Raw genomic sequence first — 16,740 nt, 5'->3', positions numbered from 1 at the left:
GTGGATGATCAGGTAGGCTGAAACACCGAACTCGAGCTTTTGAAGTGCTTGTACTAGTACTGCGTGTTACTTTTGTGCCTATACTTCGTTGGCTTGAAGTGGCTACAACATTTCTGTGGGTGTAATGCTCTATGGCGTGCAAGAGTTAGTCTCAACGAATGATGATTTCTTCTGACGCCGGGACTTTCTTCAACGCTGCGAGTGAAGTCTGCAAGGGTGAATGTCGTGCTCAGTCGCTTTATCAAGTCCGCCGAGCGCGACTGAGGGCGACTTGGGACTGGTCAACTTGCTATGCTTTCTGGCACAGCGACACGCCCGTTTAGTATAGTTGTTAGATCGCTGCATCAGTAGTGTCAGTGCTTGGCAAAGCGTTTGAGCGCATGCTCCGGAATTTGCTCATAGGAGTCCAAGATAGTCTCATTTCTATCGCGAGGTTCACTTTTTGAACATGGAAGCAGTAGGTATGCTCTGTCTTGTAAGGTATCCTAGATGCCGCTTTTCAAGGTACTGTACTTGTTGTAGGGTCTCGCCAAGCTTCATGCCCTGCGCTTTGGTTTGTCTGCAAATGTGTAATGCAATCTGCGCCTTCCAACCCCACGTTTCGCTAAAGGTATGCTGTCCGTTTGTCTGATGCTTTCCTATAATGGTTGTTTGTACTGTAGAATGGTAGGAAGGCGCAGAATAGCTTTGTGCTGCCTCACTCATGGTTTCACTTTCCACTTGACAGAAGATAAAACAAACGAGGTAGAAGGTACCGTTCCATTATTCCTACAACTCAATACATTGCTTTCTACGACGATATCTCGTTCACTAATATCCAGCTCAAGATGGACACTCTTGCTAGCGACAAAGATTCTTCGCTCCCTACCCACATGGAGATGCCAGAATTTACAAGCCCACTGAACTCAACTTTCACCACCCATTTCGATGTCAGAAAGGGCAAGAGATCCCATGTTTCAACCGCCATGGGCATGTCTCGAGAACGTCGTGCAAGTATGGAAGGACTGGACGAGAATCAGCACCGATTTCATCATGAGGCAAACATGTCTCCATCCGAGGACGAGACACTGGTCATCAAGCATTCGGGCAAAACGTTCTACGACAATATCTGGATGCCACCATGGTTCGTGAACATATGCGCCGGAAGCTTAATAGCTCTGATCGGAATATTCTCGATTTACAGGTACAAGGGACAGCAAACCGTCGGATGAGGCCGATGACATCATCTGAGCGATCCATCTGCGCATGACTAGGTACAGGTAAGTGCAGAGTACGACGAGATACTGTTCCCACAGACTTGGTTATACTGAAGATTGGTACAGGCTCGTTGATAGAGTGCATACTGCACAAGGAATATCTCGAGGTAGCGATGCAAGAAAGACGTGCATAGCGCGCTGGCGCAAGATGGTGGTCAAGCAGAATGCATTTTGCATGTGATTCTGGTCGATCAAAAATCAAGCGATGGGGATTGGGCAAACTAAAAAGATACGGCGATCAACTTGTCTTTGACAAGCATGCAAACAATCAATTAACAAATTCGACGGAGGTTCTGGTTTTGCACTGGGATATCACGAATTAAGTAGCTCTTCCTGCCGTTATCCCGGGTAGTAATATCACTAAAATCATTCTGTTGATGCCCAGTAATATCCAATAGTCTTACACGTGTAGCTTGCGGGCTAATGCGGCAGGCGTCGGACATGGAGTCTGTGCCTGCAAATGCGCCTATACGTAGCATGGTCCCACTTCTGCTTTACTACTACCTTATGCGCACAGTACCAAGTACTCTGCTGTAAAACCAACTTTCTTTCAAAGTCTATACCAATTTCCAGGCAGTCGTTTTCGTCGACGGTCATTTTCATGTGGAGTTGACAGTAGAGGATTTCTGACTTTGTTTTGCATCTCGTCGACTACGTGATCTGGACAAGGATATATTGTATTCGATTGTGAAAAGTCAAGGAACCCGAGACCGAACGATCCGCTATCCATAGGTGAAGGTCGAATGCAGTCTTGGTTACCATCATTTCCCTATCCTCCTGCTCAGGATGGATACTGGAGCCCTGTTACCTCGACACTGAACTGGTGTGAAGAGGTGAGTTAGTTTTTCGTTGAATGTATCATTGACGATATCTGATATACTCGTTCAGGATTACTATGCCACCGTCTACTCTGCCGAAATTGTCAACACCTTGACCAACCTGCTATTCGTGGCGCTTGCCTTCAGAGGCATCTCGAACTGTGTCCAACAAGGACATGACCAAATCTTTCTGGTCACCTTCATCGGGTATTTGATTGTGGGAACGGGCAGTTTCCTGTTCCATTCTACCTTGAAATGTATGTTGCCGATGCTCAAGAGATGTCGACCAAAGACGGCATGACTCACACGCAGACAGACCCCATGCAACTTGTTGATGAGCTGTCCATGATTTACACGACATGTCTTATGTTCTACGCGACATTCTCACACAAGCAAAAGACACCTTTCAAGGTCGCGCTTGCTGTTTTCCTAGTTGCGCTGTGCATTTTCATCACTGGATACTACCACTACCTGGGTGACCCAGTTTTCCACCAGAACATGTACGCGCTCCTCACCGCCATTGTGCTCTTCCGATCCATGTACATCATGGAGATCAGCCTGCGACCCAACATCAAGGCAAGAGAAGAAGCGCAAAGGTCTTCGAAGAAAGCTGTGAACACACAAGAGCAGGATTTGGAGCAGCAAAGACAGGATGCCAGAGACAGGAAGATCCTCAAGACAATGTGGCTCATGATAGCATGTGGACTGTCCATTTTCTTGGGCGGATTCGCCATCTGGGGGCTTGACAATGTCTTTTGCTCGACATTGAGAGCATGGAGGAGAGAAGTTGGTCTGCCTTGGGGCATTTTGCTTGAAGGCCATGGCTGGTGGTGAGTCTGACAAGAGAGAGATGAGTGCCTTTGCAAAGACATACTGACAAGATGAACAGGCATCTCATGACCGGCACTGGAGCCTACTTTTACATTGTGTGGGGCGTCTGGCTCCGTCACTGCCTGAACGGAAAGCAAGATGAATTCGAGCTGAGCTGGCCTAGCATGTTTACATCGCTGCCTTCGGTTATTCGTAAACGTAGTGGACAGAACGGGTCATTGAAGAAGCAGAATTAGTAGTTTGCTGTCTTGTCTGCTGTCTTGTTTGCTGCCGGTTTGTTTCTTGGACAGACTTGACCTGTGTCGAGGACAGCAATGACTCGTGCACACTTGGTGATTTGGCCCGAGTATCTACAGATATATCAAGCAGCAGAATAGTAGGGCTGCTATGCATGCAGCAGCTTAGATCAGACATAGTGACATGAACCGCATGTGACGGAAAACGACCGCATATGCGAATAGTATACCATGACTCTTGGCATGCCAAGAGGCGGTGCGGGCTCCATCTCCGCCGCTTCACCTCCGAAGCTCGACAATTGCCGGTAGATGTTTCTGTGATCTTTGATTCTCCATCTAGACAGACGATCTATACGCTCTCGCCTTTGATAGTCATGGCATCTCGACTCTCCCAGCGACTGCCTCTAGGTATAGCCCCTCGAAGCATCCAACACCTCCAAGCGCAACAACGACTCCAACACAACCCTCTCATAAGCACTCTGATCCGACACGCCTCTTCATCATCGATAAAACCTCCGCGCAAGCCCATTGTGCTCGAGAAACCAGCAAAGTTCAACCCTCCGTCCCACGGATCTCGTCTGCCGACCTCGAGAAGACGGGGTGCGAGCGCCGCCGCTCTGCCGACGTACGGACGCAGCGAAAATGAAAAGCAGCAGAGCGAGAAGAGGAGATATCCGCATATGATGCCGCCCGAGGGCACTTTTCTGCATTGGTTCCTGACGAACAAGAGTATTCACGTTTGGATCACCATGGTAATTTTTCTCCCTTTCTTCCGTTTTTCCGAATTTCAAGACTGATTTCTCCAACACAAACAGTCCATCCTGACCTCTCTCGCCTTCTTCACATTCCTCACAAATTTCACGACCTCGACGCCCTACGCCGACCAGCTGCCGCCCAACAACTTCTTCTTCTCGCATCCTTTTGCGTTTATCACGCAGTACTTCCGCGTCTACAAGCTGCACACGGAATACGTCTCGATGCAGACGGCCGAGCACAGACGCCACAAAGTCGAAGACGTGCGCAAGAGGAGCGAGTACAGAAAGGCGCACGGCTTGGATGAGGGTGAAGGTCTGGGCGGTTGGAGTGTCAAGAGTGATGACGAGGTCATGGGGCCGGGAATGAAGGAGGGTGGGCCGGATTTTGCGGGTGCGTTCGGTGGTGCCGTGCCTGCTGGGCCGGTCGGTGCTGAGGTTGTTGGCGCTGAGGGCGTGGATAGTCAGGATGCTGCTAGGGCTGTGGCGGGCGAGAGGAGACCGCCGCCTAGGAAGTGGCTCGGGATCTGGTAGAAGACTGGGTGCTGCGAATCTATCGACACTATGCTGTGACGAGGAAGATGAATTGCGGCCCGAGACTCGGGACAGGAAAGGAGAGAGAAAGAGAGAGGAACAAAAGGGAAAGGACGAAGGTAAACATGTACAAACACCCCCAATAAACGAATACCAATTTCAATCATCCTATGATAAATTTCAATCTAGGCATGAGATGCATGGAACAAGAATGGGCCCCCCTATCTAAAGCAAGGTCCCAGACGCCCGTATAATGAGCATGTTCAAGTATGTAAGTAAAGTGAGGGAAGAACCACCTCACTAGCCCAACTGTTGTTCTCAGAGGAGCGCGAGTCAATGTCTTATTGTTTGATATGAATTCGCTCAATATCCACGGGCACGACTCGAAGAAGACGGAAATTGGAGACCGAAAGAGAAGTTAGAGATTACACTCTTGTTCATTTTGTTTATGGGCCTTCTTCAATATTCGGGATTCTGTTTCGTACGGAGTATGCTTGCGCATCAGGGTTAGAATCTTTCGCATTCTTCCATACAACCTCCTAGATCTGGCAGTTGACGAAGTGATCAAAACAACGCATTGGTCAAATTTGATCTGCCTCATCCATCCAAAGCCTCGAGAACTTCCATTCCCACACCGCCTTACCAATTATACCCTAAATGATCCGGCCTAAATCCCCTCTCTTGACACCACCCCTCGGCGCGCGCTACAGACCTTTGACTATGCCGCTTTCGCCTTCGTCTCTTAATCGCTCTAATGCCTCAGCGTTACTTATAACGGCGCCTAATAATGCACTCAATACAAGGTCGTTAAGGTATCATAAAATATGTCGATATGGCGGACGTGTACATCAATTATCTTTTCTTTTTTTTTAGTTCAGCATCGACGTTAATGATAGACAAAGCTTTTGGAGGAAAATCATTAAAGCTGCAGCTTAAGCGGCGAAATTTCTTTCCCGGGCATCATATTGCTTGTCATTCTGCCTTGTAAGCTTTGCGCTCGAGTCTTGCTACAAATATGCCGTTCTTCAACCCGCGACAGAATATCCTCATTTACTTATGAGAGGCTTGTCATCATCCATAATTTTTCGCCTAGACATGCTTTTCGAAATAGCATGATTAATGGAAAGTTCTGAGTCTAGAAGAGATACTGTACTGTACTATACTGCATAAGGTATCTGACTCGGTTCCGCGGATACAATCTGTCCCTCGCTTAGGCAGGAACGAAAGCCTGTGCCCAGAGTCAAACTCGACCGCACCTCGTCCATATTACCCCTCCTATGCTCTCGGTCAGCCCTCTCACTATGATGTGTACGCTCATCTACAGCTCGCAACCGAAGTGCCTTGCAGATTTTATCCTTTGATGATAGTGTGTCACCTTTGTGAAGTGTATGAGGGTGTAAATCGACGGCTGTTGTCGAGTATTGGTCATCTTACTGCTTTCCGCTCGCGCGTCGAAGCACATCTCAGTCGCCAATAGAGGGATCCGCTCTTCGCTTCTGAGCTTCTCATTGCATACTGACACAGCCCTTTTGCCATGGTAGTACCGCATACCATATTCCGAAATCAAAGGACTTCTAGTATTACTGATCTTCCATCTCTTTCCTGCGTGCGATCCTCTGGGGCATAATCACTGCCGAAGGATCCATCCGAAAGCATGAATGGAGAGAAAGAAGTGACTCCATCAAGGGTCATGGATCGGGGCTCCACGCTTCAGCACTCGCCAGCAGCGGCACCTCTTACGCGCGATGCGTCTTTGCGAGAGACCCGATCTTACGATAATGCGCTACGACTACCTCTGGTCCAGCTTTTACTGCCTCGAGGCAGCATCCGATTCCATACACGAGTTGCTCCTCAGCATAATGCCATGTACGAACAGGGTGTGCGAAAAGCTGCATGCTACAAGGAGGCTTCCGCCCCAGACTTGTCGCTTTCCCCTGGCGAGGTTGTTGGCACCTTTCGACTGTACGACAGCAGCTTAAGCCCACTATAGCGCTGTCCTACATGCCGATGCGACAAGAGATTGAGTAGCAGGTGAGTCCAGCGTTGCTACCTTCATTCTCTATGGTGACCAGGACGTATGGGGTTTGCAGAGCTCGCTAGTTGTCAGTCCTACGTGAGCAAGAATGAGTGCGTACGAAGGCTCACGACGTAACATTCCTTTTGGACATGATTGATGTGGCAGAGCAGTAAAAGTACTAGTAAGTCAGACGGATGGGTGCAGCCTGGTGAGTCGCGTCGACAGCAGCGATTCTCCTTATATATCTCCTGATCATCCTTTACTTCATATCATTTTCTGCAAGAGAGAGCACATCAGGTCCACTGATCTGAAAAGACTGCGATGGCATGGTCACGCTCGGTGGTGGATGGATCACACTATCAAGGGGTGGCAGCAAGAAAAACAATGATACGAACAGAGTGTCTTTCTAGTGGGGAACATCACTTGCAACTTAAGCTATATAAACCCTCCCGAGAGGCCCTTCCGGTATCCCGAGCTGGGGCTCAGTGGTCTTGTGGTAGAATGAGCAGCTAGCTACTGTACCTCTACTGCATGGTGAAGGGCTGCGCGGTGGACTACCGGTGATTCGGTTCGAAACCGCAGCTGGGTCCCCGGTTCGATTCTCAGTTTCGCCCCAAAAGGGTCTACGAAAGGGTTACAGGTAACCCTGCTTCTTGGCATAGTAGTTGCGGAGACGGGCGGTTTTCAAACCTCTGTGTCGACGGGGCCACACATGCAGCGTCTGTGACCAAAGCCTCTGCTTAATACGGGGGGATGACGTCGGGCATCGACGAAAACATTGTGGCCGGTGCCGGTTATGAGCCACCTTCTCATACGTGGACCCCCATCATCACGGGAACTTGCGCATCTGAGCACCAAAGTCGGCAATCAGCGGTCCCGTCTGTCCGAGCAGACCTTGCACTGGACCCGGCGTTTGGAGGTGTCGCCCATAGGAAGTACTGGGAGTCATACGGCGCTCTGATAAGCTGCTGGTGTGGTCGGCGACGATCGCATGGGATTCAGGGGGCATTTTTCTTTTTGGCTCTTTTCCTCACTAATTAGCTTGTCTGTCGTATTCAAATTACGAATATACGTGCTTGCACTTGCTTCTTCTCTTGCTGCATCTGAGATGCATATGCAACCACAACAGCCCACATGTATGCCTCCGGCGGCCACTGCGTGGGGTTTCCTGCTGCTGGTGCAGCCATGTCTGATTAGATATAATGCTGTATGTACAATATGCGACATGTGAAAGAGAGCGAAGGGAGCTTTTGTTTCTACAATGCTACAAATACGCCTCTGCGCCATGCTCGAAAGCAAAGTGGAGTGAATCCCATCCCTTTAGACCAAACCTCCCCATCTACGAACCACCACTCCGTAGCCGCCGCCACTCATCGAGCGCCTTCTCCGGATCCGACCCCCCGCTCTCACACCGCTCAGTGACCAATCCCCACGTCCTGCCCCTGACAATCGTCTCCACCATCCTCTCATTCCGTATCAACGCCGCCAGAGCCTCGGTGCGCGGCGCCCGCGGGAAATACCTCGCGCTGTAGGGATCCAGCCTCTCGTCGACAACCCTCTCTCTCGCCTTGGCATCCTCCACTTCTCGCAGCAGCAGATCCGGGTCGCCGGGGTCAGGCGACGTGGCTACCCCGGCGCAGTAGTTCAGCACGTCGCTGCGGGCTTGCCAGGACGGAAAAAGGATGCGGGATTGGAAGTCGTCGCAGGCGGGGCGCGGGATCGTGCGCCGCGTGGCGAATGTTGGGTGCGGTGGGGTCGTGCGCGTGGATGTCGAGGTTGGGTCGAAGGATGAGGATGTGCCGGGGGTTAGGAGGGCGTTGAGGTTTTGCGAGATGGTGTCGTCCACTGCGCTGCGGGAGAGGCGCAGGAAGTCTGGGGTGGTCGTGGTTAGATGAGGTCTGGATGGGAGAGGGTGAGAGAGGGATGAGTGCGGGGACGGAAGAGGCGAGGTTTACCTCGTAGTGCGGTCTGATTGAAGCAGAATTGTGGTGTCAGGCCGGGCTGCGGCGTGGGTTCCGGTAATGACATTGTCGGGTGTGGTTGCGGTTGTGGTAATGGTGCAGCAGACAGGGAGGAGGACGGCGACGAGGAAGGACTGGCAGTTTTCCAGAAGTAGGCTGCCAGATTGAGGTATGTAGATTATCGTATGCTGCTGGTGTTGTGAGAAGTGGCGGTATCGTGGGTGTTTTTACTATGATTCCAGAAGTTGTTTAACCAAGTTGGTTTAAAGCCGATGTCTGCCATTAAGCATGACGAGACGAGACAATCCTCGGGGACTCGGGGAATCTCGCTTCTGCTTTCCATCTCTGGCTCGACGTCATCGACTCCTGTCTACCTCAGCTTGGCTTAAGTAGGTACCTTCCTTCCAGCGCGTCTGACGCGTCGAAACGCGCATATTATCCATACGAATCGGGAAAGAGCACGTCTTCCATCAAAGAGGCAACTGCGCCAAAGTGAATCCAATCATCGCACTCAGTATAAACTTGGTATAATCGACTCGCTGCTCCCAATTCTATGAGGATTCATGGATTCCGCCTGATCGCACGACGTTCTTTACCATCAACAGAGCAGCGACACCCCTCACTGCAGCATATCGCGCATCATCCTCATCACCATCACTTGACATTCTCTCGTCGCTTGTCCTGGCTGTCAGTCATGCCGCCCAAACAGCAGTCCACTCTTGGGTATGTCAGGCCTTCCCAGACCACGATAGGGTGCGCCCTGCTCCCCCGTCCACACTTCCATACCCTCGCTGATCATGCACCATCAGAAAGTTCTTCGGCAAACCTGATGGGTCTAAGCCTGCCCCTCAACAGGCGAAGCTGTCGTTTGGGACCACGGCAAAGAAACCAAAGCGTGAGACAAATCAGGTCGGCGCGGTCGATGCTGTTCAACAACAACAACCTACAGAAGACGAAGATCACGACCTTGCCGCGAAGAATGAAGATGCTGAAACAAGAAAAGACGCGATCAAGGCAGAAGACAGCACAGATGAAGACACTGGTCCTGCTGCAACGAAGAAAGTCAACTTCGTAGACGGCAAAAGTCCCAAGAAGCGAGCCGCAGATGACAACGACCAGGATATGAGCCAGGACGCCTCTGACGACGAACCACCCACCAAAAGACAACGCAAGAAGCCAGCAACGCCACATCCGAAGAAGGGAGTAAGGGTGGTCGAGACCGAGGACAATGACGAAGATCACGAAACACCCACCGCTGCTATAAAGGACGAGCCAGATTTGCCGCCGCATACCCCGACCCCGTCAAAATCCACGACAAAAGCCAAGGCCGAGCCCAAACCTCCAGCGCCTGCCGTCATCGACAAAGACGACGATGTTGCCATGGGAAATGCATCTGAAAGCGACCCGCAGTCAGAAGCCGAGGGTGAAGAGACTGACGAAGAGGAAGAGCCGGAAAAGGCAAAAAAGGCGCGAGAGAAGCTGCAGTCCACCCTGACGGCCGAAGGCACCAGAGACCCATACCCAGACTGGAAAGCCGGCGATCCTGTCCCCTATGCAGCTTTATGCACCACCTTCTCCAAGATCGAAATGACGCCAAAGCGACTGGAAATCTCTGCTCACTGTTCCCTGTTCCTGCGTCAAGTGGCAAGGCTTACACCCGATGATCTGCTACCTACTGTGCTTCTCATGTTGGGAAAACTTGCCGCCGACTATGCGGGCATAGAACTCGGTATAGGCGAGAGTCTGATCATGAAAGCCATTGGCGACTCCACCGGTCGCTCTCTCAAAATCATCAAAGAAGATCAACAGAAAATCGGCGATCTGGGTCTCGTGGCGGCAAAGAGCAAGGGAAGCCAGCCGACAATGTTCAAGCCCAAGCCGCTCACCGTCCGTGGTGTGCATGAGCAGCTTCTTGCTATTGCCAAGATTGAAGGTCAGGGTGGTCAGGGCCGCAAGGTTTCTGGTATTCACAAGCTGCTCTCTGCTGCCGATGCCAACCTACCCAAAGGTCAGGGCGTCGACATCACACTCAACAAAGGTGGCTCTAGTGAAGCCAAATTTATTGTTCGTACTCTGGAAGGCAAGATGCGATTGGGACTGGCGGACAAGACAGTGTTGGTCGCTCTCGCGCAAGCCATGACTTCCCATGATATTGCTAGAAAGGGTAAAGTGCCGTCGACAGATCAATTAGCAAAGGGCGAGGGGATACTCAAGGCAGTCTACAACGAGCTCCCCAGCTACGAGGTTATTATCCCGGCACTGCTCGATGTCGGCGTCTTCAATCTTCGCCAGGTCTGCAACCTGCAACCAGGAGTGCCGCTCAAGCCCATGTTGGCCAAACCGACAAAGTCCATCACCGAAGTTCTCGATCGCTTCGAGGGCAAAGACTTTACTTGCGAGTACAAATACGATGGTGAGCGCGCTCAGATCCACTTTGTCGCTCATGGTGCGGCCGAGGCTATGGCAACTCCTGCCCCTCTGGCAGGCAAGACGAGCAAAGGCATCTCAAACATCTTCTCTCGCAACTCGGAAGATCTTTCGAAGAAGTATCCTGATATCCTAGCTAAACTTCCAGACTGGATCAAGGAGGGCACGCAGTCCTTTGTGCTTGATTGCGAGACGGTGGCGTGGGACGTGGTCGAGAAGAAGGTCCTGCCCTTCCAACAGCTCATGACGCGTAAGCGAAAGGATGTCAAGGTTGAAGACGTCAAGGTCAAGGTCTGTGTCTATGCCTTTGACATTTTGTATCTCAACGGCGAAGCATTGGTCAACAAGTCATTCCGGGAACGAAGAGAGGCTCTCTATTCTGCCTTTACCGAAGTCGAAGGAGAGTTTGCCTTTGCCAAATACGGCAACACGGATCAGCTTGAAGAAATCCAAGTATTGCTCGAAGATTCCGTCAAGGCATCGTGCGAAGGCCTGATGGTCAAGATGCTCGATGGTGTCGAGTCACACTACGAGCCGTCCCGTCGATCACAGAATTGGCTCAAGGTCAAGAAGGACTACCTCGCCGGCGCCGGTGACTCTCTTGACCTAGTGGTACTGGGAGCATACTACGGCCGCGGTAAACGCACGAGTGTCTATGGCGCTTTCTTGCTTGCGTGTTACAACTCGTCGTCACAGACATATGAAACTGTCTGCAATATCGGCACGGGCTTCAGTGAAGAAGTGCTCCAGGCACTTTACGACAAACTCAAGGATCTTGTTATAGACCGTCCCAAACCTTTTTACTCGCACTCTTCTGGAAACAAAGACCAACCTGATGTCTGGTTCGAGCCCAGGTTGGTGTGGGAAGTCAAGACGGCAGATCTGACGCTGAGTCCTCGATACGTGGCCGCCAAGGATGTGCTGGGTGATGCCAGTCACCGAGGTGTCAGTCTCAGATTTCCCAGGTATATTCGCGACCGTGAGGACAAGAAGCCGGACGACGCCACCACTGCACGACAGGTTGCGGACATGTACAAGAGGCAGGAGAGCGTGACGAAGAACAAGGGGCCGTCTGTGGATGACGACTTTGAGTATTAGACGTTCTTGCTCTTGTTTTGTTTCCTTTTTTTTTCGCATTTACATCATAGGAACACATCGTCGAAGGGGGACGCAAGTGCGGGAAAGATGAGCCGGCAGGGATCGAAGTTCTAGCATTGGCAGGCTTCACAGGAATTCCAAGAAGACATGACATATTTTCAACAGACTACAAGTATATGCTTTGGGTTACATGAACTGGTGGAGAAGCGTATGTATAATTAATGAAAGGTCAACCACTCTTGACCATCTAGTTGTTTTTCAATTTCAATCTTCCATGACAATTGTGTATTCGGTGGTAGTTCTGACTGTGCATACGAGTCATATATATTTTCTCAGTGATTGATACACGACCGCAACCTCCGCTCTCCGCGATCCCACCTCCGAAGTGGAGTCTCGCCATCTTCACAAGCTCCGACAATCACTATAATAGACAAAACACAAAAGTCCAAGTGACACCCCAGCCTGCACTTGTCAAGAACGTACAATCCAACGATTTGCTGTGCTTCAATCGACACGAAAAGAGAGCTTCGCAACTTCAGCAGATATGGACGCCTCAGCATCTCCCTCGCCGTCCCCGAGCATATTAACACCAACGACAACCGCGTCCTCGGTCCTGACTCGACCGGCCACCTGCACACCTCTCGCCTCGTCTTCTTCAACAATCACAATATCACCGACGACAGCAGCGGCAGCAGACCCACCAAAACACGACGTACCAAACAACAACAACAACAACAACAACAACAACAGCAGCAACAGCAACAGCAACAACGCAGCATTCACCTTCCCAGCGCACCACTCCTTCCCGCCCTTCTTCACCCTCCAACCCAACCTGACGACGCTCTCCCGCCAACTCAGTCTGTGGAGCGAGCTAATAACCTCCTACTGCGCCGCGACGCAGACATTCACACTGACGCTGTCGCCCGGTCTTCTGACCATTCCCGCGTCGTCAAGCACCGTCTCAAACGGCGGAGGAGTGGTCGTCGTCGGAGCAGCAGGAAGACAAGGAGAAGCGCCAAACCCCAGCACAGCGCTGTTCACGAACGCGCGCATAAACCGCAGCATGGACATTCTCGGCGCGCGCAAAGTGCTCGACCACATGTGCTCGTCCGAAGACCGGCGCGCGGAATGGATCATCGCCCCGACGTCGACCTCTTCCTCGTCGTCAGCCTCGTCATCCTCGAAAGCGAAATTGACCGAAGCTCGGAAATCGACGGCGTATATCTGGTTTCGCAGCGCGGAAGGCTGGGGCCAGGAGGTTTACTCTTGGGTCGTCGACGAGACGGGTCAGCGGGGGAGTGTGCTGACTGTTTATGAGTTGCTGAATAGTGATGCCACCGAGAAGGAGAAGTGGAGGGGTATGGATGAGGGCATGTTTAGACGCTGCCTTGATACGTTGGTTAAGAAGGGCAGGGCGCAGGTTTTCGATACTGGGGACGGAGAGGGCGGGGTGGGTGTCAAGTTTTTTTGAGCTTGTTCTCGCAGGCGGCACTTTCTTGTGGCTTTTTTTGTGTGTATATACCCCTTGGCACCGGCGACTCTGTGATGTTTTTTCTTGTTGGGTCGGGTTATGGTCGACTACTCATCATCATCCTTCTTTCGTCTCCCACTCGTCTTTCCACTCTATCCGCTGCGCCAGCGCGCAGTGCAACACCCACTCGGTCGACACGATACGCGCCTGCATCTTCTTGGGTTTGTGTCCACTAGTCCGTTCGTCTTCACCATCATCGTCGTCATCGACAGCGAGTTTCTCGACCTGGCTTCTAAACCCTTTCCAGAGCTTGACTTCCTCGTCATCACTCCCCGAAACAAGATACACAGTCCACCGATCCCTCTCCCTCTGCCCGGCATCAACGCCCTGATTCGGCGTCTGCGCGACCTGTTCCCTCGATCGTCGCTGGAACTTCCCTCCTGCTCCAAGCCCTCCAGGTCTGCCGCGATAAAGCGTCGCCGTCCCACCATTCGCGCCCACGATATTCTTCCACGTCTCGAACCCACCGCCGACTTTTTCAGTAAAGAAAATATTCCACCCCCTGAGCAGCTGGCGTTTATTTGTTTTCGCGCGCTCCAGCGCGTCGTCGAGCGACAGAGCGTATTTGGCCTCGAAGTCGCGGTCTACGAGCCAGTCTTCGATCGGGTCGCGCATGATGGCGCCGCCCTCGGACGAGGTTTTGAGGAGGTAGTCCAGGTAAGACGTCGAGACTACTGTTGGCGCCCCGGCTAGTGCGCAGACGAACTTTTGGGTGCGTTTTATTGAGGGTGCGCACAGGATGTTGCAGTCCAATGGGTCTTGGGTTAGGAGGACGCCGAGGTGGCGGAGCTTTTTCTGGGGGATATGTTAGTTTTGTGAAGAAAAGTCTTGTCGACACGACAGGTAGAGAGAAAGGATAGAACTCACTGCGTCGGCGCCCTCGCTCTTCGGCTTCGACTGCCACCTCGACTCGCCCGTCACTAGCATCTTGTACTTTATGCGCGGCAGGGACGGCGCATGCTCTGCGACAACACTGCCGTCTCTCTCGTTCTTCTTTGCCTTCTTACTCGGTCGTCCGACTGGTCTCGCCGTCGAAGTCACTTGGTCTTCGTCAGCCTTGCCATTTCCTGCATCTGAATCCCCGTCTTCGTCGACATGGCCATTGGCTTCCGCGCTGGCTCGTTTCCTGCCTTTGCCTGTTGCAGTTGTCGTAGTACCACCTTTCTTCGGGCCGGCCGCGACGGGCGAAGCGCCCCCGTCAGCGGTCACACTTCGTCGTCCACCGTGGACGACGCCTCCTTTTCGTTTCATCTCCTTTTCGAAAAGCGCAATGTCGTCTTTCAGTCTGTGCATCTGGTCTAGGGCTTTTGTTTTCGATGCGCGGCCACTTGTGGAAGGAGTTTCGTTTTCTTTTCCGTCGTCTTTCTTCGTTCGTGCGGGCATTGGTGTCGTTGCCTCCGCTGGTGCTGGGATTGTGGTTGACACGGAAGCTTTGCGTCCTTTTGTTTTATTAGGTTTCGTCACAGGCGCAGGTGTCGTGTCTTCTTCGTGCTGGTCGTTATCGTCCTGATCATCATCCCCGTCATCCTCGCCTTCCTCGGCATTCGCCTCATGAGATGGTGCTGCTGGCTTTGTCGACGGCACAGTCTTGCGCGACGGACTACGCTGTTGAGGGGGCACAGCTGCTCTCTGCTTCTGCGGACAGTAAAGTCTTCTCGCCGTGTCCAAATGTATGGGCGTCTGGCCTACGATCTCGGTAAGATTCGTCCGCGGTGGAAAGTGAGTATAGCGTTGAGCAGTCATGCTCTGCACAGCGCACTTGGCATAACTTTCTTCCAGCCAGAGGTGATTTATGATGTGAATATTCCATTCCAGCGCGGCATCGCATTTCTCGGATTGCTTATGCGCGGTAATGAGATGGGTATTGTCCTGCTTCATAGTCTTTGTGAATTCTGCACCTGCTTCTTTGACTAAATTCTCGAGGTAGATGCGCGCTTCACCGGTGTAATTCGACAGACTTATGCGCATGTCTTTGAAGCCTGGGATGCCGTTTCGTGGGATGGGATAGTGTAGAAGTTTACTGAGGGGATTGGTCCATCGATTGCGGTTGATGACATTGTAGAACCAAGCCAGGTTCGCGACCTCTCGATCTGCCTGCGAGGCAGCAATATAGTCTGGTCCGTCTCGGTAATGGCCTATGTATACATCGCATTCGTCTACCGAAGTAGCCATTTCCCCCCCTGCCTGACCCACTATTGAACGCAAGGTCTTTGCCAAGTGATCGTTGACCTTGAGGTCGTGCGAGAAGAAGACTCTCTTTCCTTGAAGAACACTCAGCTGTTTGCGCGACGGCGAAGGTGACTCCGGAGGCTGATAGACAGGTATTTCACCCGCCACGGCAGATGTAGCTCCTTCGATATCCGGAGTCTGTCTGATCTTGACAGGATCGCTATTATTGAGTCGCAGTATCTCCGGGTCCGGAAATCGATAAGGCGTCTCATCGATCAGCTTTCCCAATCTAAAACAATCATCAAACCAATGCGGCAACACGATCCTGCACTCGGGCATCCTCTCCCTGGCAACCTTGCACTTGTCGTTCTCGTCGCTCAGCGTAACGATATGCGTGACCAATTTCGTCAAGGGATTACTGTACAGTCCACCCATGGCGATGACCCCCGCAATGACAGCGTCTTTGTCTCCCTCAGGCAGCTCCGCACAAGACAACGTGACTTGACTGAAAAACATGGCCGGGTCGGGACTATGCTGTCTGATCTGCGACTGTCTCTTCTTCTCGACACTGCTGAACACCCAGCTGGGTTTCACCACGTGCACCGATGCGTCGAGCGCGGCGTTGTAGTCTGGGAAATCGACGCTGTCGGCGATGATGTGCGTATGCGCGCGCACCTGATCGACGCGCCCGTCCGGCGACCGAAGCGGGATGAACTGCGCTTGGTTGGTCTGTAAGATGGAGTGGAGTTCGTCCTGTGTAGCTGTGTCGATGGTGTCGCTGGGGATGATTGTGTAGTCGACGCCCCAGAAGAGAGCACTTGTCTGATCTCCCATTGCTTTTTTGTTGCTAATGCTTCCGGTAGATCCTCAGCAGTCCTGCATGCTTTTCTTGCTTAGTTATCGCCGGCGAGTGTTTGCTGCACTATTTATCCTGGTAGAGGGTCACGCGAGTTTTGGGTAAACGATGGACAGCGTCTCTATGATTTTGTGGCGAAATGTGGTTTTTGAGTGTGGTTTGTCTTTGGCCTTAGCTTTTAGGACAGAGCAGGCTCTTTCAAGCGCGCCGGCAATGGATAGATCTTCCGCACCAGTTCATTCGCAATCGATCTG

General features: G+C 51.9%; 6 protein-coding genes across 6 annotated transcripts; 4 read left to right on the top strand and 2 right to left on the bottom strand.

Annotated features, from left to right (window-relative positions):
* Positions 1-1,999: 1,999 nt before the first annotated feature.
* Positions 2,000-3,141, top strand: AAFC00_005477 (uncharacterized protein; the record flags this gene model as incomplete). The annotated part of the gene is made up of 4 exons (XM_069345263.1): positions 2,000-2,089; positions 2,145-2,331; positions 2,391-2,904; positions 2,964-3,141. The coding sequence occupies 4 exons, from the start codon at positions 2,000-2,002 to the stop codon at positions 3,139-3,141; spliced, it is 969 nt and encodes a 322-aa protein (XP_069203092.1).
* A 374-nt stretch (positions 3,142-3,515) lies between these two features.
* Positions 3,516-4,427, top strand: AAFC00_005476 (uncharacterized protein; the record flags this gene model as incomplete). The annotated part of the gene is made up of 2 exons (XM_069345262.1): positions 3,516-3,893; positions 3,957-4,427. 2 exons carry the CDS (start codon positions 3,516-3,518, stop codon positions 4,425-4,427), a joined length of 849 nt encoding a protein of 282 aa, XP_069203091.1.
* Positions 4,428-7,783: 3,356 nt separating this feature from the next.
* Positions 7,784-8,472, bottom strand: AAFC00_005475 (uncharacterized protein; the record flags this gene model as incomplete). Its single annotated transcript, XM_069345259.1, has 2 exons — positions 7,784-8,316; positions 8,400-8,472. 2 exons carry the CDS (start codon positions 8,470-8,472, stop codon positions 7,784-7,786), a joined length of 606 nt encoding a protein of 201 aa, XP_069203090.1.
* Positions 8,473-9,099: 627 nt separating this feature from the next.
* Positions 9,100-11,930, top strand: AAFC00_005474 (uncharacterized protein; the record flags this gene model as incomplete). Its single annotated transcript, XM_069345258.1, has 2 exons — positions 9,100-9,128; positions 9,215-11,930. 2 exons carry the CDS (start codon positions 9,100-9,102, stop codon positions 11,928-11,930), a joined length of 2,745 nt encoding a protein of 914 aa, XP_069203089.1.
* Positions 11,931-12,474: 544 nt separating this feature from the next.
* On the top strand, positions 12,475-13,401 carry AAFC00_005473 (uncharacterized protein; the record flags this gene model as incomplete). The annotated part of the gene is made up of 1 exon (XM_069345257.1): positions 12,475-13,401. One exon carries the CDS (start codon positions 12,475-12,477, stop codon positions 13,399-13,401), a length of 927 nt encoding a protein of 308 aa, XP_069203088.1.
* Positions 13,402-13,518: 117 nt separating this feature from the next.
* Positions 13,519-16,464, bottom strand: AAFC00_005472 (uncharacterized protein; the record flags this gene model as incomplete). The annotated part of the gene is made up of 2 exons (XM_069345256.1): positions 13,519-14,256; positions 14,329-16,464. The coding sequence occupies 2 exons, from the start codon at positions 16,462-16,464 to the stop codon at positions 13,519-13,521; spliced, it is 2,874 nt and encodes a 957-aa protein (XP_069203087.1).
* Between the last annotated feature and the right edge of the window lie 276 nt (positions 16,465-16,740).

This window comes from Neodothiora populina, assembly GCF_041146345.1.
Source record: "Neodothiora populina strain CPC 39397 chromosome Unknown canker_contig_5, whole genome shotgun sequence".
In the NCBI taxonomy this organism is placed as follows: Eukaryota; Fungi; Ascomycota; class Dothideomycetes; order Dothideales; family Dothioraceae; genus Neodothiora; species Neodothiora populina.
Note: the sequence above shows the minus strand (reverse complement) of the source record. Positions and strands in the feature narration are given on the sequence as shown.